Source organism: Geotrypetes seraphini, chromosome 1 (genome assembly GCF_902459505.1).
Source record: "Geotrypetes seraphini chromosome 1, aGeoSer1.1, whole genome shotgun sequence".
In the NCBI taxonomy this organism is placed as follows: domain Eukaryota; kingdom Metazoa; phylum Chordata; class Amphibia; order Gymnophiona; family Dermophiidae; genus Geotrypetes; species Geotrypetes seraphini.
This window is the reverse complement of record NC_047084.1, coordinates 2,054,549-2,080,006: the sequence shown is the minus strand read 5'-3', so window position 1 is coordinate 2,080,006 and position 25,458 is coordinate 2,054,549. Positions and strand designations below refer to the sequence as shown.

The following is a 25,458-nucleotide window of genomic DNA, read 5'->3' as shown; positions in this document are numbered from 1 at the left end:
TGAATATAGTCCACATTGTGAGAGAAAACCACACTCAGTCAAGGAAAGTTGAGTTAATAAATATAAAATCAAGGAAAATACAGAGATCTTTGGATTAGTAAATCAAATAGCCTGATTAACGGGTGTCATGATTGGTTCCGAGGGCCTTATGGATGTCTTGCCTTCCAGGAAATATTGCAATTGATCTAGTTCATAAAAAATATATATCTATTTGTCTGATAAGCACCGTATTTTCACGCATATAACGCGCGCGTTATACGCGTTTTTACCTACCGCGCATACCCCTCGCGCGTTATATGCGTGAGCGCGGTATACAAAAGTTTTAAAACATAGTTCCCACCCCGCCCGACGCCCGATTCACCCCCCCAGCAGGACCGCTCGCACCCCCACCCCGAACGACCGCTCGCACGCGATCCCACCCGCACCCGCATCCACGATCGGAGCAAGAGGGAGCCCAAGCCCTCTTGCCCGGTCGACTCCCCGACGTCCGATACATCCCCCCCCCCCCGGCAGGACCGCCGACTTCCCGACAATATCGGGCCAGAAGGGAGCCCAAACCCTCCTGGCCACGGCGACCCCCTAACCCCACCCCGCACTACAATTACGGGCAGGAGGGATCCCAGGCCCTCCTGCCCTCGACGCAAACCCCCCTCCCCCCCAACGACCGCCCCCCCCCCAAGAACCTCCGACCGCCCCCCAGCCGACCCGCGATCCCCCTGGCGACCCCCACGACCCCCCCACCCCCCTTCCCCGTACCTTTGGTAGTTGGCCGGACAGACGGGAGCCAAACCCGCCTGTCCGGCAGGCAGCCAACGAAGGAATGAGGCCGGATTGGCCCATCCATCCTAAAGCTCCGCCTACTGGTGGGGCCTAAGGCGCGTGGGCCAATCAGAATAGGCCCTGGAGCCTTAGGTCCCACCTGGGGGCGCGGCCTGAGGCACATGGTCGGGGTTGGGCCCATGTGCCTCAGGCCGCGCCCCCAGGTGGGACCTAAGGCTCCAGGGCCTATTCTGATTGGCCCACGCGCCTTAGGCCCCACCAGTAGGCGGAGCTTTAGGATGGATGGGCCAATCCGGCCTCATTCCTTCGTTGGCTGCCTGCCGGACAGGCGGGTTTGGCTCCCGTCTGTCCGGCCAACTACCAAAGGTACGGGGAAGGGGGGTGGGGGGGTCGTGGGGGTCGCCAGGGGGGTCGCGGGTCGGCTGGGGGGGGGGCGGTCGGAGGTTCTTGGGGGGGGCGGTCGTTGGGGGGAGGGGGGTTTGCGTCGAGGGCAGGAGGGCCTGGGATCCCTCCTGCCCGTAATGTAGTGCGGGGTGGGGTTAGGGGGTCGCCGTGGCCAGGAGGATTTGGGCTCCCTCCTGGCCCGATATTGTTGGGGAGTCGGCGGTCCTTCGGGGGGGAGGGATGTATCGCACGTCGGGGGGGGGCATCAGGCTTTCAGGATGGGGACAGACCTTCAAGGGGGGACAGTGCACGGAAGTCAGGGGGGGTGAACGGAGAGTCGGGACAGCGCACGGAAAGTCAGGGCGGGCGAAAGGAGCGTCGGGCAGCATGCGCGGTATACCCGCGGTATACCCGCGGTATACCAAAGTTTTTGTACATATCATCGTGATTTCTGCGCGCTATACCCGTGTGCGCGTTTTATACGGGTGCGCGTTATTTGCGTGAAAATACGGTAATGCAGCATTTACAAGAAAAATGAAGCTGAAAGGTAGCTCCCAAACTTAAAACTGATTGACGATATGTCAGAAATTTCTTCTGCCTCGACTGTGTCCATCTTGAAACATCAGGAAAAATGGCAATCTTATAAAATTCAACATTCTCAGTCCTATAGAAAAGACGAAGTACCGCTTCTTTATTTTGCAAAAATTCACCAACAAAGTGGCTCTTGAGGAAATTTCAGTTTGAGAAGATTCTAACATCCCAGTAAGGTCCAAGTCCTCGGGATATGAAGTTAGTTTATCTTTTTTTTTCTTTTAATTGATTCAGGTAATATCATTTCTGTAGTGGAGGCATATTGATCTCAGAATACTTTAAGACCGATGTCAAAAAAGAGTGAAAAAGTTTCTTCGGAGAGAACATTCTCGAAACTGGAAAATTAAGCAGTCTTAGATTCAAATTTCTATTTGTGTTCTCCAGATTTTCAATCTTCCTTATCAGTAAATTTTTGTCTTTTAATTGTGAATTAGAAGAAACTTTTAAATCTGAGCTCAAACCCTCCACTTTATCTAGTCTATTAGACTGGTGTTGAATTTTTTCTTCACATTCCTTAAAGTGAACAACAGTCTTTTGATTAGTGCTAATAAAGCGGGTGCATACCTTATATAGAGGCTTTTCATGCCCTCCTCAACGCTTCCATATCCACAACTGCTGGTTTTAGCAAAGGTCTCAAAGGGAGAACTGGAGGATTCAAACCCTCTAGTTGTTGCCCTGAGGGTGATTGCACTCCATTCTCTCTACTCGTCTTTCCTTGAATGCCTCTTCCTGCCACTTGAGAGCCGGCTAGGATCAATCAAACTACCTCCGGGGTCAGGGGTGACCTTGGTTGGTATTCCGACCAAACTACCTCCGGGGTCAGGGGTGACCTTGGTTGATATTCCGACCAAGCTTCACTAAATAAAAGAGAGACGTTTAGGCCCTGATTCTATAAAGTCTGCCTAAGTTTAGATGTTGAAATCAGTACCGATTCTACAAAATGTAGACACCCATTTATAATTATGCTTAGCATCGCCTAAGCGTGCTTAAGTAGCGCTAAGCATCCTAACATTAGGCATCCACAAGTTACGCTAGGGTTTTCTGTGACTAAAGTTAGGTGCCAATATCAGAACCTAACAGCATCTGTTTCACAAAGACACCTAACTGGCAAACATGCCCATGATTCACCCCCTAACCACGCCCACTGCAGTGTAAAGAGATTAGGTTCTTACCTTGCTAATATTTTTTCTAGTAGATAGTTGTGTCATTCTGGACAGTAGGGTATTCTCCCTGTGCGAAGGAATCCACTTCAGGTTTTCAACTCCACCTCCCTCTCCAAAGGGCTCTGCTGCCCTTTTCCATTTGTACCCAAGCAGGCGATAGGAAGACATAAGGAGAGAGGTATGGGAAAATTCCCTGAACTACAAATCTGTTCTCTGAAAGTATAACATGTTAATTGAACAATTGAAACATCAAAATAACCATACCAATCAGAAACATTTATGGTGCTCAAACATACCCCCAATGAATTATAGCAATAGATTTTTCTTCATACCCTTGAGGTCTGACTGATATCAAAATCTCAGTTTTGACTCAAACTTCTGATCAAGACAGTAGTCAGGAGGAGAAATAACTGACAGGTGGGGTTCCAGAATGGCACGCCTATCTACTAGAAAATATGTTAGCAAGATAAGAACCTAATCTCTTTTTCTAGTGCAATAGTTGTGTCATTCTGTACAGTAGGGATGTACAAAAGCAGTCCCTGAAATCTAGGGCGGGACCTGTATGCCTGCTCGTAATACTGAGGACCTAAATATAGTGTCCTCCCATGCTACCATGCCTACTCTGTAAAAACTTGGAGAATGTATAGATTGTGGACCCAAATCACTACCCTACAAATATCTCTGAGCGCAATCGCCGAGCTTCTGCCCATGAAGAGGCTCTGCTTCTTGAGGAATGTGCTTTCAAGGCAACCTTAACATAATCCACCCCTGCCAGTAAAATCTGGGGCAAAGGCTTGTTCTCCGCCAGGGTGAGCCCTTGCATCTTGGTATGCCAAGCGCATTGGACAAAATAGGCTACTGCAGCTGCTTTGATCCCCAAGGCCAAAGCTTTGAACTGGCTTTTAGGACCACATCCACGGGTCCTGCTTATCCTTCTGTACCACACCTCTGTCACTTGGTAGAGAGGGGACGTGCACTTTGTTAACTGAGCAATTAAGGAATCCATCTTAGGTTGGGTAAACATCTGTTGATAATTCTGTGCCATAGGATATAGTCTAGTCATTATTTTGGCTATCTTTAGAGAACCCTCAGGAGAAATCCAAGATAGCTGCGGTGGCAGCATTTTAGCGCCAAAAAACAACTTAACTCCATAACTAAAAGTTTAAAAAAATCCTCTGAAAACAGGACTTTAGAGGTGGGGAGCCCTATAGGATATGGCAGAAATCTCCAGAATAGTTTTTTTTAGGACCCTCCCCTCCTCCCAATTTTGTCCATAGGTTGTAACAGCCTTATTGTGCCTTGTGCTCTGAAGGTGCTGCAGCTTGCCTCAGCTCTAACTCATAGCTTAATCTGAAAGAAGAGACCTTGCCTCAATCAGCCATTGTAAACACTGAAATCTTCAGGCTGATAATCAGATCAAAGGTAGACATAACCGCATGAAAGAAGGGAAGCAAAATTGCATCCAGCACCCTAAAAAGCCCTGCTGAGCATACTGTGGATGCCTAACAGCCTGCGCTCAAACCCCGGCAAGTCAGTAGGCGAGCTAAGCAACTAAGGATATGGACTCCGAGCTCCACTAAGTTTTCTGCAGGCTGGTCAAACAGGTTCCCAAGGGATTGACCTGCCAGCTGTAGCCCCAAGTCTGCTTCATCTCCAGGCACATAAAGCTGCAAAAAAAGGGAAAAACACCAAAAATAAGAAATATACAGAGCAGATCAGAAGGAAAAACTAAAGGGGGCAGCAGAGCCCTTTGGAGAAGAGGTGGAATTGAAAACCTTTTGCATAGTTTGCGGGCATGGGGAGAATACCATATTGTCCAGAATGACACACCTATTACTCTAGAAAGGCGCTTTGGGCTAGGTGCCTACTTTTTATAGAATTGAGGTTTTCAAGTTAGACGCCTAACTTCCAATTAAAGCCAATTGTGAGGTGTTGAGTGCTAATATTGGCACTGATTAAGCCTCACAACCTTCATCAGGCAACTACATTGGCTCCCAATTTCATCACGGATAATTTTCAAATCGTCATGTATCCTACACCAGATTCTATATGGAAACTCAGCAGCCCCTCTCATTCAACTATTCTTTACTGCTTCGTCGAAATCAAAAAGAATCCTTAACAGAATCCAACTAAACCTGCCATCCACAAAATACCTCCACTACAAACAAATTTTCTACTCTATGCTAACTTATCTGGGTGTAAAAACCTGGAATGACCTACCAGAAACCATCAGGAAAGAAACAAACTACACTACATTCAGAAAAAACCTGAAGACTCACCTCTTTAACAATTAACTGTCTTCATATCTAAATAGCACCCCCTACTTCTAGGTCCCTCCTATTGCTTCTCCATGCCCCCTCCCCTACTACTCTCCCCTTCCTCTTTGATTACATTTACTAAACTGCTGCCCGATCAATCTATCCGATCCAACCCATGCAAATTAGTAAAACCCCATGCAAAATAGCCAAGCGATTGATTCACTAACAATTGCTTGGCTATTTTGAATTGGGTTTTACCATCCTAAAACCTGACTGCTGCAGATCTGTCAGTATCTGTGTTACTGATAGGTCTGCCGGTATTTTGACAGGCCTGCCTGTTTTTTTTTTATTCATTTTTTTTTCCATGGCATAGATATTTTGCGTGTGTTACACATGCAAAATATCTACCCCATAAAAAAAATGAATAAAAGGACAGGCAGAGACCTGTCAAACCCCTCCCCCCAAACCCACAAATGGCAGGATGGATGGACTGGTCCATTGGCCCCCCTCATCCCCTGCATGCCTGCGGGCTGGGCTGAACACCCCCCCTCCTGCCCACCCACCGGCCCATCGAACAACCAACCCGCACTTAAAAATAAGGCAGGAGAGATACCAACTCCCTTCTGCCATTGGCCCCTCCTTCCTCTCACCCCACCCCCAAAAACAAATGGCAGGAGGGATGACTACTCCCTCCTGCCAGCTGATGCTCCCTCCCACTACCCGGTACCTTGAAAAGTTGGATAGCAGGAGGTATGTTCAGTCCCTTCTGCTCCTTCGGCCTCCTATGCGGCAATGATGGTCTTAGGCCACACTCCGATGCATCATCTGATGCACGGGGAGGGGGCCTAAGGCCCTGATTGACTCAGGGGTCTGAGGGGTCTGAGATGCCTGAGCCAATCAGGGACTTCCTTAGGGAGGAGTCTAAGGGAAGTCTATGATTGGCCTCTGTGCAAATCATTTGCATGCAAACTTAATAGTGAATCAATCACTGTTGGAAAATCAGCCAGAGAATCGACCAACAGTGAGTTGCTATTGTTAGTGAATCTAGGCCTTAGTTTCTTAAGAAGGGAGTGTTTATTGTAATATATATCATTATTATGCATTCTTTATCATATGACTAAGGAAATACATAAGTTTTCCTGAGTGGGTTAGCAACTCATTTGGGTATTTTTTTTAAATATAATACTGTTATCACAAACCACACAGTGAAATTGAATTGAAGATCAAATTTTAATATATTATTTACCTATATTCATATCAACACAGCAACAATATAAAAAAAGTGTTCAAATATAAGTCTTACAGCAAATGAAAAAAATATCATAACTAGAAATTTAATTGTATTTAAGTTTTAAGTACACCACATTCCATTATACTTGTATATATAAACTAGTATTTTAGCCCGTTACATTAACGGGTGCTAGAATTATATGTCTGTCTGTCTTTATTTCTGTCTCTCTCTTACCCTCCCACTGCCTTTCTTTCTGTCTGTCTCTCTCCCTGGCCCCCTTTGTCTGTCTGTCTTTCTGTGTCTCTCCCTGCCCCTGTGTCTTTCTTCTTTTCTTTCTGTCTCCCTTCCTCCCGCTGTCTGTCTTTCTTTCTATCTATCTGTCTTTCTTTCTATCTATCTGTCTCTCTCCCTACCTCCTATGCAACAGCATTTCTCTCCCCCCACTTCCCTGTGCAGCAGCCACAGCAGTATTCCCTCCCCCTCCATTTCCCTGTGCAGCAGCCACAGCAGCAGCATTTCCCCTACCTCCCTTTCTCTTCCCGCGGTCTGGCTGGCTCCCTTACTGCCCCCCCTTCCCTTCCCGCAGTCCCGACAAAACCTGCCGATTCCAGCAGCGTGTGCAGCACTGTACACACGCTGTTTTGGGGCCTTCTGCTGCCCTGATTTACTCTGGCACATCCCTGATGACATCATCAGAGACGCGACAGAGCAAATCAGGCCAGTAGAAGGCCCCGAAGCAGTGTGTGTAGAGTGCTGCACACGCTGCTGGAATCAGCAGGTTTGTAGTCGGGACCGCGGGAAGGGAATGGGGGGGGCAGTAAGGGAACCGGTCAGACGTAAGCTTGACTCCTACGACTGAATTTTTGGCAACTTTGTTTTAGACTACCCTTAGGCTAACGGCTCCCTTAGTTACTTTGAGAAAGTTTTATTTTTGTTTTAAAAGCCGCCTTCGCGGGCTCCTCTCTAGATCCCTGCCTGCATCGGAAAGCCTTCTCCGACGCAGGTGCGGCTCGAGAGAGGAGCCTCCAACGCGGCGTTGTCTGTTGAAAATCATTCCGTTCTACCAAAAAACAAAAATGTGCAGCCACCCCTAGCATGGCTTACTTTAGGTTTCTTCCCCCCTCCCCCGTTGCTGAGTCGCTGTTAATATTCAGATGCCATTTCTCTGTCTCGCAGCTCCGGCCAGACAAAGTTCATTTTTTTAGTTCAAAGCCGACACTGCGTCTCCTCTCTCGATCCCCGCCAGAGTCGGAAGTCTTCTCTGACTCTGGTGAGGTACGATAGAGAAGCTGCGGCGGAGGCTTTGAACAAAAAAATGAACTTTGTCTGGCCGGAGCTGGCAAGCCCGCTGCGAGACAGAGAGATGCGTGGTAAGCACACATGCGCACTCTTGCCGGCCACGGAACTACAGATCAGGCAACATGGCGTTAAGAGTGCGCATGTGCGCTTAGCATTTTATTATTATAGATTTTTATCTGATGCTTAATATTAGTCAGCCTTCAATTCCATATACAGAGATATAAATGTACGAGTATACATACAGTTCACTGAAAAACGTGAATTTTTCTTTGATTGTATGAGTAATTGTATTACAGCTAACATTCATAGATCTATCTTCCAGAATATTTGGTTATATTTGTTTGGGATTTTTTTCTTTATTTACAGATGTTCTTTCTTCTTACATGGAGCTTAAAACAGAAGCCTCAGAAGCTGCTCTGAGGAATTTTTTGACTGTTTTTAAAAACAATTTTGAACAAATACAAGATGCTGTTGAAACTTTGACACCATCAAAGAACCCACAGCATGAAGGTGATCATTTAACTTTATTTGTTTGAAAAATAAGAAATGCAGTTTCTATTTCAGCATGCTGTCAAGTAGTTGGAGGAATTCATTTGATACACTGACCCCCCTTGTATGAAGCCGCATTAGACTTTTTTATCTCCGCCCGCTGCGGTATTAGCTCCAACACTCATAGGAATTCTATGAGCGTCGGAGCTAATACTGCTGTGGCTGGCAATAAAAAGCCTAATGCGGTTTTGTAAAAGAGAGGAGGGGTGAATTCCCTACCTGAGAGATTAAAGATCATCTCCAAAATATCCTGGCATGTGATGAGGCTCATTCTTGTCACAATAAACATAAATTTAATCACTCCAGAATAAAAAAAAATTGTGCTAAAAAATCTGTTGTGAGGGGGTCATACTACGCACACAGTAGAGCTAACACTATTTTAAAGCAATTAATAATTGAAACCTCAACGCTCCAAGGACAGATCTGCAAGATTTTTATGATCTATTTCAACCTGGAGTCCCTTTCTATCATAGGTTTCAACAGCTCCAAAAAATCAAAACAGTAGGAAAATCTCCCAAAACAATCAAAAGAAAAACCACTGCTCCCCCCTCAAAAAAAAGCTGTTCAACAACATTTAATAATTACTAACTCTGTGACATGGCGCTCTCTCAATATAATAGTTCCCAAAGAGAAACTGTGCGTGGGAATTGTTACCGCCACAACCAGTGCTATAAACCGCAATACAGTTTTGTAAACGGGGAGGTAAAAGAACTAATATAAACAAACAAAACCCTAAGATGCCAGTCTCTACATGCATTATAACACCAGAGAAATAGAAAGCAATTAATTTCTTCCTGAACAGTGCAAGATATAGACGACAGATATAAATTCTCAAAACTGACACATTTCAATCACTAAATTGAAAATCATATTCCCTACCTTTGTTGTCTGGTGATTTTATTTTTCTGTCATCTTTTCCCAGTCTCTGGTTGCACTTCCTTCTGTATGTGTTCTGTGTTTTTACGACCTTCTTGTCCATTTGCTGTTTTTCTCTCCTTCGTCACTTTCTGCCCTACATCCATCTTTGTGTAAAGAGAGAATACTACCCCTAGTTTCACTTAAATAGTTGTTCAAGAGATGTATAGCATCTCTTGAACAACTATTTAAGTGAAACTAGCGGTACTGTTATCTCTTTACATAAAAACGTATTTCACTACCTTTTTTGCAATATTATTGGTATATGTATACCTTCTGTATGTCTGACTACATCCATCTTTGGCATTTGATTTTAACATTCAACTTTCATCCATTTTTCTGCTTCTCAAAATCTACTTTTCCATGTCTCCCCTTCCCATTTATCCATGTGTACCAATTATTAACTTTCCTCACCCCTAGCTCCATTCGTGTACCAATTATCAACTTTCCTCACCCCTAGCTCCATTCATGTCCAGTTATGTCAATGTCTTTGTCCTCATTTTTGTTTAAATTATCCTTGTCCCCTATACATTTATTTTAATACTTTTAGCATTGCAAACCAGTCAGATACACGTAGATGGTCAGTATATTAAATTATAAATAAACTTGGAAACTTCCCTGCCACACCCATTGCTGTGCAGCATCTCCTCCCTCTCTCATGGTCTGACATCTCTTTTCCCCCTTCCCCCTCCTATGATCTGGCATTTCTCTCCTCTCCCATGGTACGGCAGCTCTCTTCTTCCCTCCCTCTTCCCAATGTCTAACATCTTTCTCCTTCTCTTCCCTCCTTCCTTCCCTTCCTGTAGTCTGAAATCTCTCTCTCTCCCCTCCTTCCCTTCCTGTAGTTTGGCATCTCTCTCTCCTTACATCATCCTTCTCCAGAATCTGACATCTCTCCCTTCTTTGAGTCATCTCTCCTCCCTCCCAGTGTAACATTTCGCCTTCCCTCCTCTCCATCACTATCATGTCCAACAATTCTCCCTCTTTCTTCCTTTCCCCATGTATACCATCTCTTTCCCTCCTACTCCATGCACCTATGTCAAGCAATTCTCTTTTTCTCTTTCCTCCCCCACTAGTAGCATCTCTTCCCAGCACCCCATCCATGCAGCATCTATCTTTTCCAACCCCCCAGCCCGTGCAGCATCTGTAATTTCCAACCCCCTCCCAGCCCATGCAACATCTGTCCTTCCTTGCCTTCCCCCAGCCCATGCAGCATCTGTCCTCCCCCTACCCCAAGCCCGTGGTGTATAGCGTATGATATTCTCCCTTCCCCCCTCCACCCCAGCGGGACCCAGTAGCACGACATCTCTCTTCATCTCCCAACTCTTCTACACCTCCTCCCCAATCGCTGTTATTTTAAATCTTCAGGCAGCCTCAGCATCAACTAGGTCAGCCTTTGGCCTGCCCTGGAACCCTTCATTCAGCAGCAGCCTGCCTAGGCGAGAACAGCAAGTCGCTGCTGAATGAAAACTTCCAGGGCAGGCAGAAGGCTGAACTCGTTGTGGTGCAGCTGCCCGAAGATTTAAAATAACAGTGGCCGGGGAGGAGGTATGCATGCTTGTACTGGGAGCCAGTGTGAGTCTTGGAAAGCTGAGGTAATGTGGTTATATTTTTTCAGCGAGTATATTAGGCTTAGAGCTGTAGTTTGGACTGTTTGTAATTGTTTTAGTATGTTGGCGGGGCATGACAGGTAAAGTATGTTACAGTAGTCTAGGAGTCCTAGGATTAGTGCTTGTACTATGAGTTTGAATTGTTCTTTGATGAAGTATTTTCGGACTTGTCTTAAGTTGCGCATGGTTACGAATGTCTTCTGAACCGTTTTGCTGATTTGAAGTTGCACGGTGCATGGGTCTTCATCAGCAAGAATAGTGTTGGAATTATAAGTTATAAATGGTTGGACTCAATAGCATAAATAGCCTTTGTGGCAGGGACCCCCGTGCAGCGCGATAGAAACTCTGTGCCAAGTTTTTCCCCAAGGCTGCTTATGTTGGCTGGACTGTTTATAGAGGACTATATAGCAATAAGGCCTCCAGGAGTGGAGGAATGTTTTCTTTATTCAGCATTACGTTTCTTGCTGGGAAACAGCCTGACCAGTTGGTTTTAGGGTGGGCTCCTGCCTCAGTACTGCCAAAGGAAAAACCCTGGTTTTGAGTTTGAAGGGTGTTTTTCTTTTTCTGATTTGGTAAAGTTTATAAGAAGTGCCAAAGCTTAAATGCCGGGTCCTGTTTATGAACTATGCTTAACCCAGAGGCACCAAACTGTTTTGTTGTAATTGCTCAATTATGCCATCTGACCTGACTGTGAATTCAATTATTATTACCAATTAAATGCAGCATTGGCTTTGCTTTTGAAACTCAGTGTGGCTCACCTCTTTTTGCACTCAGTGGAAAGCTTAGCCGGAGCACACCAGTGGGCCTGGGAGCCACTGGCAGGGTCCAGGTCACAAATAAACTTTATTCCTTGTGGCACGGGGCCCTGGGTGGGTCACACCGACCTAACCCAAGTGTCCCTGCCACACCCTATTGAATGGGAAACATTATTTGCATAGTAATAAAGTTGTATTAATAGGCCTTTTCCTTTTAAGAATTTATCTTCTGCATTGATTGGTTTCTTTTTAGTCCTCTCCGCCATCTTGAACTGATTCAGCAGAGTAGAACGTTCCCTTCTCCTGAGGCAGCATTAAGCAAAACGTGTGGCCCTCGTTGAAAAAAGAGAACTGTGCATTTGAATTTGATTCAAGTTGACTGTGGTTTGAATGGATTATCCTAACTTTCTGAGTGCAAATCATCCTCCTGCCCCCCAACCAAACATGTGGATACATTTCCTGTTCTCTGTACCCATTATTCATATAATTAAGAAAATTAGATCAATTTATTATTTTTTTTGGTACAAGATTGATCTCCTCAGACACACCTGATGGTAGTCCACATTTGAGGCTGACTGAATTTCAATTTTGGCTGTGAGAAAATCTGGATTCAGCCAGTTTCAGCCAAAAATGCCAGTGATATTTCTATTGTAACCCAAGCTCTCCACCTATCCTGAGACCACAACGTGACCACTTTATGCCACCACCCAAAGGCCCTCCCCAGGCCTACCTTTTGAAGCCCTGGTAGTCTAGTGGCCACTTCAGGGCAGGAGAAATCCCAAATTGCTCCTACCCATGTCAGTTCTACAGTCAAAATGGCTGCTGCAATGTCCCAAAGCAGTCTTACAAGCATGCCAAGGGAGATCATGGCAGCCATTTTGAGACTATAGCCAGCATAGGCAGGAGCGACTGGAGATTTGCTTCTGTGCTTGCTGGTTCTCTGGGCTTCTAATTAGCAACAAATATGTGTAACATACAGCTCTCTTGCATATCTTGATTTTTAGGTCCAGCTGTTGTGACCTTCCATGGTCCAAACAGACTGCAGACTTTAAACCCCTAGTTACCGTTAACTTATACAGCAAGCTTACGGCTGCCTTGTGTGCAATTACATAGTACTGAGCTTCCAGTTCAAAAGGAACACGAGTCTTGACCAGTGGGTTATTCACCTCTATCTGCAATTTTTGCAGAAGGAATCATCTATAGCTTTTCAGCTCCGCCTCCTTGTGTCAGTAGGGAGTGCCCCATCTCCTCAGTTTTTCCTTCTGAAAATGTGTTGAGAGGGTGCCTTTTCTTCTGCTCTGCAATTGATATATTATTTTTGGGATTTTAATCCAGAGTTTGAAGCTTCAAGGTGCCCTAGAGGTTCCCAGGATCTTCGGGACAGCTCTGCCTGGGAGAGGATACAGCCTCTTGTTCAAAGGACTGTAGCTGGGGGGCATCCCTTTCACTGGGCACCAACTAGTTGGCCTGCAATACCACATGGGATAACTCGGAGTGCATTCCCCTGGGAGCTCATCTCATTCCTGATTTAACAGGTGCTTGGCCACAGGTTGAGTGGCCCTATTTTGCTTTATACCTTTTACCAAGGTTATGGTGGTGGCAGCAACACACTTGTTCAAGATATGGATTTAGGTACACCCCTGCTTGGACAATTGGTTAATCAGGGTTCCATCCAAGATCAAAAGTCACAAAGCAGTGATACAAGTTGTCCAGCTGCTGCAAGAACTGAGATGGATTATAAGTTTCTAAGAGTCACTTGGAACCAACCCAATCCCTGGAGTACTTGAGGATCCACTTCAATATGGCAGAAGACCATGATTTTCTTCTGGAGTCTTGCAAGCGGAAACTCAGAACCCAGATCTCAGCGTTCCTGGCAATGCAAAACCTACGGCTTGGCACTTCCTGTAGGTACTAGGGTCGATGGTAGTGACCATAGAAATAGTACCTTGGGTGAAAGCTCATTTATGCCCTCTTCAGATGCAATATGGTGGGCATGCAGATTTACTCTAGCCCCCAAATGAGGAAGGACCGCTGAAAAAGATGAGTCAGAATGTAAAGAGTCTGAAAGTTAAAAAGTAAAAGTTTTTAAGGACTTTATATTTGATTCTGAGACTCACCTAATAGTGAATGAGTTTGATAATATTTAATTTTGAAAGTATGTTCCACAGCGATCTGGTGTTTTGAAGTTGTAAAGTTAAGTGAGCCTGGAGTATTTTGAACTTAAGACCATTGAATCCTAGTTTAGTGATTATATCTGTGGTAAATGAGCAATTGTGAGGTTAATTACCTCTGGAAACAGTCTCCTCTAGAGATATGTTGTAAAAAACACTATAAAATTTAAGATAACCCGTATCACATGCAGCTTATATGAGTTAAGGTAACCCAGTGTTTAAGAATTGAAAATGCTTTGGTTTTAAACAATTGATGAATTAGAATAATCGGGTGGTAGTTATCATTATATATTAACTAGTAATAAGTTACATTAACTTTTAAAAAAATCATTTATGAATTACATAGTACATAGTAGATGACGGCAGATAAAGACCCGAATGGTCCATCCAGTACTGCCCAACCTGATTCAATTTAAATTTTAAATTTTTCTTCTTAGCTATTTCTGGCAAGAATCCAAAGCTTTACCCCAGTACTGTGCTTGGGTTCCAACTACCGAAATCTCTGTTAAGACTTACTCCAGCCCATCTACACCCTCCCAGCCATTGAAGCCCTCCCCAGCCCATCCTCCACCAGACGGCCATCACCTTCATCTTAAATTCATTAACAATGAGTTATATTTAGTTGGTTTCTTAAAGTCACTAATTTAGTTATTATAGAGTTACTTGATGAATTTTATAGTATATTCTCTTAATGAGAGCATTTATTTGATTGAGAGCATTTATTTTGATTGAAAGTATATATTAATTTTATTTATGGTTATTAATTTAATCAATAGTGTGCTCTATATGAAGTAATTAATTGTAAATCATTAGATACTTATTGTATGTTATTATAATATGGAATGACATAGTTGATAATTTTAAAAATGTAATAATTTTGTACAGTATTCGAAATGTTAAATTATGTATTGAATTAGTAGAAGTTTTTAACACAGTCTAAAAGGTGTCAATATTGTATGCTATAATTGATTTTGAAAATAATGTTTTTGTATTATGCAGAGCTCTTTTATGAACCCTTAAGAAAGCCTTTTTGGGCGAAACGGGTCCCGTCGGGGCATTCTAGAGATACTGCATTAAAAGGATAAGTAAAAAAAGAAATTGTGCTGTTAATTAGTCTTTATATTTGAATAATAACAAAAAGTAATACAGCAGTAAGCAGACAAGCTACATTTAAAAAGGAAGCAATTAGATGAGCCAAAGCTGGACATTCACACATACTTTGTGTATTGATGTAAATGGCTTGGGAAGATCCTTTTGCCATCCTGTAATTGAACCCAAACCAGTGAGGTGTGCGGTTGCTGGGGTCATTGTGTGTGTCATCCAGTTCAGAGTCAGTGATTACCCTCTCAGAGAAAATAGTTCATCAACAGATTGGAATTGAGAGCCATTCGCCTAATGCTGCATTCATTTGAAAAGTCCCTGGAAGGCAAAGTGGTCAAGGTCTTCTCAGACAATGCCACACCAGTGGCAATATGTCAAGAGACAGGGAGGCACCAAGGTGCTCCATTGAAGCTAGAGGCCCAGTTATTTTGCTGGGCAGAATTCCTTCTCGATGGCGCATGTAGTGGGAGTGGACAATGTGCAGCAGAATATCTCAGTCACCAGACTCTGGATCCAGGTGAGTGGTCTTTATCCAGAGTGCTTTTAATATAAATTGTAAGGTGCTGGGGGAGACTGACATTTGATTTAATGGCATCAAACAGACAAAAGAAGGCCCCCCCGATTCTTCAGCTCGCAAAGTAGAGCAGGAAGCACTGGCTTAAACACCTTAGTTTCAGGCTTGGCCAACAAAGGGAACTATTGTACATATTTCCCCTATGGCCAATGATAGTCCAAATTATTCAAAGAATAGCGACCTACCAAGGGATGATGATTCTCATGGCACCGGATTACTGCCTCACCCACGGTATGCAGATTCTAGTTCGGCTACAGCAGGACAAGTGCCTCAGGACTGCCTCTTCATCCAGTGCTGCTCTTGCAGCTTCCAATTGCCCTGGAGAATCAAGAACATTTTGGGCTTATGTCATGGCTCTTAAGTGCGCAGCTCTAAAGAAGAAAGGATATTTGGAGGGAGTTATAGCTACCCTCCTAAAATCTAAGAAGCCAGCTATGGTCGCAGCCTATGGTAAGATTTGGAAGACTTTTCAGTGCTGATGTGCAGAACAGAAGGTAGAGCTATTTAGGGCACCAATTTCTACGGTACTATTGTTTCTTCAGGACGGTCCCAAGGCCGTACGACTGGCACCCTCAAGGTACAGGTAGCAAGCCTCTCATGCTTTAGGGCTCAAGTGGAGAAAAGGTATTTGACTTCCTATTCAGATGTGACCAGGTTTCTGAAGGGAGCGTTGCGATTGCATCCTCCCATGTGACAACCATTTCCATGTGGAGTCTTAACATTGTGCTTTGGGTCCTCAATAAAAACCCATACGAGCCCTTACAAGATGCATTGCTGATGGATCTGACCATCAAGTCAGTTTTCCTGGTAGCTTTCACCTCAGCAAGAAGGGTGTCTGAAGTTCAGGCTGTCATGTAGAGAGCTGTTCCTCAGATTTACCGAGATGGGTGTCTCTGCTCAAGGTGCCTTCCGTTCTGCAAAGGTGGTATCAGCATTCCTTGTCAATCAGGAAGTCCGACTGCTTATGTTCCAGGCTTCAGGTGTAAAGAAAAAGGATAGTCTTGTAGTTATTGGACTTGAGGAGAGTTCTCAGTTATCTCATGTTGACAAATGATTTTCATCTTTCAGATCATCATTTTGTGTTCACCAGTCCTGGAAAACTGGGAAAGCCAGCATCTAAGGCTTCCATTTCCAGATGGATCTGCATGGCTATTTCGTCTGTGTACATTGGCTGTGGTAAGCAACTGCCAATTTCCTTTAAGGCACTATTCCACCAGAAGTGTGGTTCCTCATGGGCAGAATCCCGGGCAGTTTCCACCCGAGGAGCTTTATAGGGCAGCCACATGGTCCACTGTCCACATTTTCACAAAGTTTTACAGAGTGGACATGACAACACAAATGAAATCCACTTTTGGTTTCTTGGTGCTATCAGCAGATTTATCTGACCCACCCTAAACTCAGGAGACAACTTTGGTATGTCCCACTGGTCAAGACTCATGTTCCTTTTGCACTGGAAGGGAAGAATAGGTTCTTACCTCAGTAATCTTCTTTCCAGTATAAAGGAACATGAGTCTTGTTGCCTGCCCTATCAGGTATCAAGTTAGCCTGCTTTCTATCTCAGATATGTATAAGTGTCTTCAAATGCTTGCCTTGGAGCAGCCTACAGAGCATAAAGATGAGTTTTATTAATCTGTCAAGCACATGCAATAAGTGATGCAATAGCTCACTATGGCAAAATCCGAAGGAGAGCCCATTACAGCTATATAAATGTTAGTGCTGGTTGCACTCAGGTAGGTGGTTTAATTGTCTTTGTTTCAGAGCAGAAAAGACTTGATCAAGGAGTTCCCTGTGCCCTCCTTGTTGTTTCTCCTCTCTTAGGGGTGATCAACTTCTATGATATGAAATGAGGGGATGGGACACTGCCCACTGACACAAGGAGGTGGAGCCGAAAAGCTGTAGATGACTTCAGCAAAACTCGCAGGTAGATGTGAATAACCCACTGGTCAAGACTCATGTTTCTTTAGACTTGAAAGAAAATTATTGAGGTAAGAACCTAATCTTCCCTTAACCTTGACATTAGTCTAATCAGGAGGTTCTTTTCCCCTGGACCCTGGTCTGGAACAATCTCAAGCCCTTAGAAGCACTCTAAATCAGAGTATATGGTATATTTATTTATTTTTAAAAATCATTTTAATATAATTCTGCCAAAACAGCAAAAGAAATGGAATACATAAAATAATACAAAGGAAAGTCAATAATCACATATTGATAATTTATCTCTAGCCCACATTAATGAAGGACCAATCAATTAGTTATATATCATATTTCAAATAATTCAGAGTTATAACGAATACCAAGAAACTTACTTAACCAGTCAGTTGTAAAGTTAACTCTAATGCTCTCTACTAAAAAAGTGTTGAATTTTCATCGACTTCTCAAAAAAAAAAAATTCAGCAAATCATATAGCCTAATGCTGTTCCCGCTGGATTAGGAATTGTTCCAATTGATTAACATCCCAAAAATTATATTCATGGTCTTGGGAAACTTCAAATAAAAGGTAGCTACCAATGACAATACCCTAGATTTCAATTGTAGAAACACCTTTCTCCTTAATTGTGTGGCTTTTGCCATATCAGGAAATATTAAAATTGTATCACCACAAAATTTTGCTGATTTATTTTTAAAATAAGTTCTCATAATAAGTCCTTTATCAGATTTATTAGTACATGTTAGCAAAAGAGTGGAACGAGCTGAGATAGTATCTTTGGAATTCTCCAAAAATGTTGTTAAATCAATATCTATTGGTTCTAATTGATCTACTTCTTGTTCAGTTGTAATTTTCTTCCTTTGAGGAATATAATAACAATTAGAAATGCTTACTGATCAAGCAGTGGCAAGACTAGCAAAAAACTAGTCATTGCTAACTGTGGAGTACTGTAATGGCATTGTCTTAAGCACTGCAATCATTCCTTCTGTAGCTGGCAGAAAATAATAGTCTAATTCTAGTCTCTCTGAAATCTGTACTCCTCAGTTGCTGCTGTAATAGTAGCATTCTATGTTCTCTTCATATCCTTATGAGTCCATGCAGACTGCAGAGTTAAGTTTAAGATGAGAGAATAAAAATAATCCAACCATGAAAAAAAAAAAAAGAAATGCTTACTGAGTCTGCGCTTGGTATACTCAATATTTCTTTAAAGTACTTTAAAGTACTAATTTCTGGAGATAACAAATGAGTAATAGGAAAGTTCACCAAGCACAGATTCCTAGCTCAATGTTGATTTTCCATAACCTCTAATTTAGAGTGAATAATATATGAATCTTTTACAGCTGAAGAAGATATTTTTTGTAATGTGGTGAGACCTAATTCAAATTTAACTGTTCTTTTATCTAAGATTTTCAAATTGGAATCAACATTCTCAAATTTTGTTGTACCTCCTTTGAGAAATCAGCATTTTGCTTGATAACTGTTTTTAACAACCCCTCTTCTTTTGTATTCAATATGCATAAATCTTTAAAAGAAATATCTTGTGAGTTCTTTGCGGGTGTAGGCTTCTCTACTAGGCTTCCCTGAATTGCAACTACTTTGGATATTATCCCAAATACTAATTGATTATCTAAAGAGACAACCATCTCTTGAAAATAAGGACACAGTTTGATTTACACAGTTTAGATTAATAAAATAAAATAATAATTTAAATAATGGAAAAAACCATAATCCATATTAAAACTAATTACCTAAGAAACGATGGAACAAAGTAGTTTCAAAATTTTACAAAAATCTAAAGAGATAAGTAAAATTTAATCAAAATTTAATCAAAATAGGAAATTCATTCCTATCACGGTCAATGTGAACTGTTCTACTGCCCAGAGGATCTCATGCTGTTTAAAGATAGAGAGATCAAAGGAACAAAGAGTCCATATATGATTTTGAAAACTATAATAGCACATTTAAACTGGACTCGTAATCGAAAGGGATAGGTTCCTCAACAGAGGTGTCACATGATCAAATTTTTTCCTTCCAAAGATCAATCTGGCAGCAGTATTCTGAACTAGTTGTAATCTTTTCTCATTTTGTTTACTTAATCCTGCATAAATGGAATTACAATAATCGTGCTGAGCCAGAATGATTGATTGAACCAATATTATAAAATGATGTTGATGAAACAAATAACAGACTTTTCTCAGCATGCGAAGACTAAAAAAGCTATAATTGCATTTAATTTCCCTACTTTATTTCAGGCCCAACAATTACCGTATTTTCGCGGATATAACGCGCGCGTTATACGTGATTTTACGTACCGCGCATACCCCTCGCGCGTTATATGCCTGAGCGCGGTATACAAAAGTTTTTAAACATAGTTCCCACCCCGCCCGACGCCCGATTCACCCCCCCAGCAGGACCGCTCGCACCCCCACCCCGAACGACCGCTCGCACGCGCTCCCACCCGCACCCGCATCCACGATCGGAGCAAGAGGGAGCCCAAGCCCTCTTGCCCGGCCGACTCCCCGACGTCCGATACATCCCCCCCCCGGCAGGACCACTCGCACCCTCACCCCGAAGGACCGCCGACTCCCCAACAATATCGGGCCAGGAGGGAGCCCAAACCCTCCTGGCCACGGCGACCCCCTAACCCCACCCCGCACTACATTACGGGCAGGAGGGATCCCAGGCCCTCCTGCCCTCGACGCAAACCCCCCTCCCTCCAACGACCGCCCCCCCCCCCCAAGAACCTCCGACCGCCCCCCCAGCCGACCCGCAACCCCCTGGCCGACCCCCACGACCCCCCCACCCCCCTTCCCCGTACCTTTGGAAGTTGGCCGGACAGACGGGAGCCAAACCCGCCTGTCCGGCAGGCAGCCAACAAAGGAATGAGGCCGGATTGGCCCATCCGTCCTAAAGCTCCGCTAATGGTGGGGCCTAAGGCGCGTGGGCCAATCAGAATAGGCCCTGGAGCCTTAGGTCCCACCTGGGGGCGCGGCCTGAGGCACATGGGCCAAACCCGACCATGTGTCTCAGGCCGCGCCCCCAGGTGGGACCTAAGGCTCCAGGGCCTATTCTGATTGGCCCACGCGCCTTAGGCCCCACCAGTAGGCGGAGCTTTAGGACGGATGGGCCAATCCGGCCTCATTCCTTCGTTGGCTGCCTGCCGGACAGGCGGGTTTGGCTCCCGTCTGTCCGGCCAACTTCCAAAGGTACGGGGAAGGGGGGGGTGGGGGGGTCGTGGGGGTCGGCCAGGGGGGTCGCGGGTCGGCTGGGGGGGAGGGGGTTTGCGTCGAGGGCAGGAGGGCCTGGGATCCCTCCTGCCCGTAATGTAGTGCGGGGTGGGGTTAGGGGGTCGCCGTGGCCAGGAGGATTTGGGCTCCCTCCTGGCCCAATATTGTCGGGGAGTCGGCGGTCCTTCGGGGGGGGGGTGCGAGTGGTCCTGCCGAGGGGGGAGAAGAATCGGACGTCGAGGGGGGGCATCAGGCTTTTAGGATGGGGACAGGACTTCAAGGGGGGACAGGCAGATCTTCAAGGGGGACAGGCAGACCTTCAAGGGGGACAGGACTTCAAGGGGGGACAGGCAGACCTTCAGGGGGGACAGGCAGACCTTCAAGGGGGGACAGGACTTCAAGGGGGACAGGCAGATCTTCAAGGGGGACAGGCAGATCGGGGCAACCAGAGGAGAGTCGGGGCAGTGCACCGAAAGTCAGGGTGAGTCGGGGCAACCAGAGGAGAGTCGGGGCAGTGCACCGAAAGTCAGGGTGAGTCGGGGCAACCAGATGAGAGTCGGGGAGGGCGAAAGGAGAGTCGGGGTGGCCAGAGGAGAGTCGGGCAGCATGCGCATTATATGCCTGAGCGCGGTATAGAAAAGTTTTTGTACATATCATCGTGATTTCTGCGCGCTATACCCCTGTGCGCGTTTTACAATGGTGCGCGTTATATCCGCGAAAATACGGTAAGCCCCAAATTCTCCAACTTTAGTGCTTCTTGTCCTGAAATCATGCTATAGTTTTACATTTCTGCCTCTCTTGGATACTTCCTAGGCTCTTTTTGGGCTCTTCTCACTGCAAACAGTCTGGGTTTTTATTTTCTTCACTAGCAGACTATTAATTGGTCCCTATTACTCGCTTGTATTCAGTTCTGTTCTGAGCCCAGCTGCTTTTGTACTGCATCTCCCAGACTGCTTGTCCCTCACATGAACTCACTTTCTGTCAATTCAGAACTCCCTGGGGCTATATCTCCATTCTCATGAGCTCACTTACTTTCAGAGCTCCCCTTTATTCCTCAAGCACCAAATTGATGTATGATCGGTGGCACACTGCCCAGTGTGTCTCACCAAGTCAGAACTATAACCAATTCAAACTAGATTGTATGATTTTATGAATACTCATATTTATATATTTACTTTTTTTTCTTATGTTGAAGATCTGTTAATAGTGTGATATTAATATTTTTGTCATTGAAGGTGATGAAGCCTTGTCAAAATTTGGGAAAGATTTCTTCCTTTCTTTAGAACGTTCACTCAAAGAATGTGGAGAGCAGCGAGATAAGGCAGCTGGTGAAGTGGAAGCATTAAGAACTGAGTTGAATCAAGCCTTGGAAGATCTTCAGGATATAAGAAAACGAAAAGAAAGAGTCTTTATGACCAGAAGACATTCTATAAAATCAGAAAGGGAAAGTATAGAGGGAGAAGCAGGAGGTTCTCTGGACCAAAACAAGGATATTTCAAAAGTGAAGTCAGGATCTGTTATAACATCTCAGGCTGTTTTTCACCAGGTTTCTAATCCTGTTTCCACCAGCAAAGACCAGATTTCTAATCTTGTTTCCACCAGCAAAGATGTAGAAACACCTGGTTTAACCTCACAAAAACAACAGCAAAGCTCAGAGAGGATAGTTGGTGATCATAGAAGCAAGAGCCTTCAGAGAAGTAAGAGTGTGAAGATCCCTGACAGGCCAGCCTGGCAAGATTAACTATTTGCCCGAGTTAGTATGTTTCACATTATGATTATGCAGTTGATATTGTTTAAAATTTCATCTTGGATGATATTGAGCAATTTCAGGTACACAATCTTATAACCAGGCATATATATCTATATTATAGGTTACATTTTTAAAGTTTATGAAAAAAAGTTCTATACAGTATTTCTAAGTGACCAAACTATTTTGGGCAAATATACAAGAAGAGGGGTTGGCTGCATAGAAACACATGGATTCTGTGTTGTAACTTAGACCAATGAATATTGAGTACCATCCTAATATTACACAGATAAATGATCTATATAGCTAAGGACTGTTAAATGGATAAATATATCAGTATAGCGGGTATATATTGCCTTGGACAGTCCCCTGGCTCCTCCTGATATTATTTAGCTAAATGTTCGCCTTGTGTCAACATATATGGCAAAAATGTATCTGTCAGCTTGGCATTAAAAAAAAACAATTTATGCAGACAGTAAAACTATGATTCTACACTAAGGACCAGATTCTGTAATTGGAACCTAAAAAGACAGGTGACTATAAAAATGGCACCTATCACATGTCTGTTATTCTTAGATGCCCATTACAGAATCGCGCTTAGCGGCACCTTAAAACTTAGGCAACTGTGATGTAGACTAGTATTTTAAAGGCCTACATTATAGGCATATTAAGTCCATTACAGAATCACGCCTAGTGGTGCCCAAGTTATTCTACACCCTAAACATGCCTACTGTTAGGCGCCATGTGATAGGCATCTTTCTTTGTAGAATCATGGCTAAGAAGATAGGTGCCTATCACCCGATCAATTATGAACTTTTTAAAGCTCATAATTGAAGTCAATTTACTAATTGTGGTAGGTGCCTCTTACAGAATTTGCCCCTAACTGACCAACATTTATGGGTAAATGTAAACAATTATAGCTATAATTATGAAAGAGAGATTTGTATGATAATAGCTAATAACAAGATTTTGATAAGTTTATACATTTCTTTGAAGCTTATTCTGACATTTGTTTGAAGAGAAAAATAGTATACCGTATTTAAAATGCCAGTGAATAACTTATTGATGTTAGTAGATTAAGTTTTGGAATCATGTGAAGTGTATTCAAATTGTTTTTATTCTAAATCCTTTTTAGGTTGAAAATAATACCTTATAATTTTAATACAATAAACAATGAAACTACAGCTTAATTTAGTTTTTTCTTGTATCATCTTTCATTTTCCTACCTTTTCTGTTCACTTACATGTGTTTAGGTAGAGTTTGTAGCTTTTCTAATACTTATATCCTGATTAGATTGCATAATATAGCATTACATGTATATGCTTAAATCACTTCAAGAAAATAGTTATAAACTAGGTCTGAAGTGTGTTGTCATATTTCATTGAATAAGGAATGAACATTCCAGGAATATTAATTGCAAGTAAAGTAAAATAACACATCTAAATGTACCATTTCACTATAGTTAACTTTTTTTCCATTTGTTCCTCAACTATCTTATTTTCTCTATTCTGCTTAGTTTTAGTTTATTGAATTACATACTACATAAATAAAACATATTAAGGCAATTTACAAGGTAAAGTTAGCACAGCACAAATCCTGTCAGAAAGAGGAATTGAAAGGAGAAAGAGGAAGGTGGTTGGTGAAAATCAAAGTGTAGCAGTAGAACAGACACACACAAAATAGGTGGGACTGCAAAGGGGAATGACTGTGTTCTACCCAAGTGAGTACAACCATTCTAGGAGTGCTTTGGACCTAATTTCTAAAACATATTAAACTCCATGTTTTTAGACCAGCTTTAGAGTATTGACAAGAGGATTTTAATTTAATTTATTACTTCTATTCTGCTCTGTACAATGTACTGCCAATAAAAATACATAAAATCAAAAAATTACAGTGTTCAAACTTCAAGTTACAAGGGCATAGCATTCTAGAGAGTAGGGGGCCAAGTTATAGAAGTCTAACTGACTGACTTTAAAAACTGATTCATGAGGGGGATTTAACCACTAGAAGATTATCCTGGGACAGTCAAAGTGTATTTGATAGGACAGTTAGAGTATATATCACTAAATGAAGAGGTAGATTTAATAGACATCTCAGAGGCCTGGTGGAAGGAGGACAATCAGTGGGACATTGTGTTACCAGAGTAAAAATTATGCAAGTATTGCAATGATAGAGTAGATTAAATTGAAGGGGGCTATGCTATATGTTATAAAGGGAATTGACTCAAAACAAAATAAACATTTTGGATGACATAGTAGCATGGCATCTATTTGGATAGAAATTACATGTGTAAAGGGAAGAAATATACAGGTAGAGCTATACTACCACCCCCCCCAGGACAAAATGAGTGAACAGATGAAGAAATGTTTACAGAGATTAGGAAAGCTGGCAAATTGGTAATAGTATAATAATGGGTGATTTCAGTTACTAAATTCCACAGGACAAGATAAATAAATTCACTAATTCGCACAATACTTTTATCGCCTAATGCTGAGAAGGGGAAATCATAAATGTTAAATAATAAATTGTGGAAGAGAAAAAGACCTCACTTATAACGAGGTGCTCATCATAACAGCAAAAAGCTGCAAAGCGAGTAAGCCCTCAGTTCATCATAGGTCATAAAAAACTCCCCCACAAATTGTCTCCCATTCAACAGCAGCAAAAGCACAGAATAGAAAAATTCTTCAAAGACCAAATGAGATTTGGAGCAGTATGCAGAAAATGACAGCTTGCGGAAATGAAAGGCAGTCTTGTAAGAGTTCAGTCCATACATGTCCAAATAATCCAGGCAAATCCAGGGATTAGTTTATATATTTTCTTGGCACTTGGAGTCTGCAGTGGATGTACGGCGCTTGAAATCACCATGGTACAGCTTGATTTGGAGGAAAGGACAGTCGTTGAATTTTGAAGAGATCTTGCTTATATGGATGTTTACCAATTCAAGGATAGGATCGTCATTTTGAGCTAAGTACTTTGAACTTTGCAATGGACATTTTGGAATTCGTGTGTATCTTTTGCCTGGATTATTTGGACATGTAGTATGGACTGAACTCCGAGGAAAGCCTTCTTGGTCATCTGCAGCATGTAGGATGAAACTGCTGCTGGTGGCATGTTGAAGTGGCACTGGAGGAAGGCAGGCTGGCCAGGTATACTCCCACAGAAGCCCCCGAGGACTA

The 25,458-nt window shown here is 43.2% G+C and overlaps 1 protein-coding gene across 5 annotated transcripts in view; it reads left to right on the top strand.

Annotated features, from left to right (window-relative positions):
• Nucleotides 1–23,442, top strand: part of LOC117369202 — a 126,173-nt gene extending 102,731 nt beyond the window's left edge. For 4 of the 5 annotated variants that reach the window (XM_033963426.1, XM_033963794.1, XM_033963517.1 and 1 more), the window contains 2 exons: nucleotides 8,073–8,216; nucleotides 21,771–23,441. In XM_033963426.1, the coding sequence (XP_033819317.1) occupies nucleotides 8,073–8,216; nucleotides 21,771–22,276 (650 nt within the window). In that variant the 3' untranslated portion in view covers nucleotides 22,277–23,441. Of the gene's footprint in view, nucleotides 1–8,072; nucleotides 8,217–21,770 lie in introns of all 5 variants that reach the window. The other variant, XM_033963613.1, reaches the window with a different exon arrangement.
• Nucleotides 23,443–25,458: the final 2,016 nt, after the last annotated feature.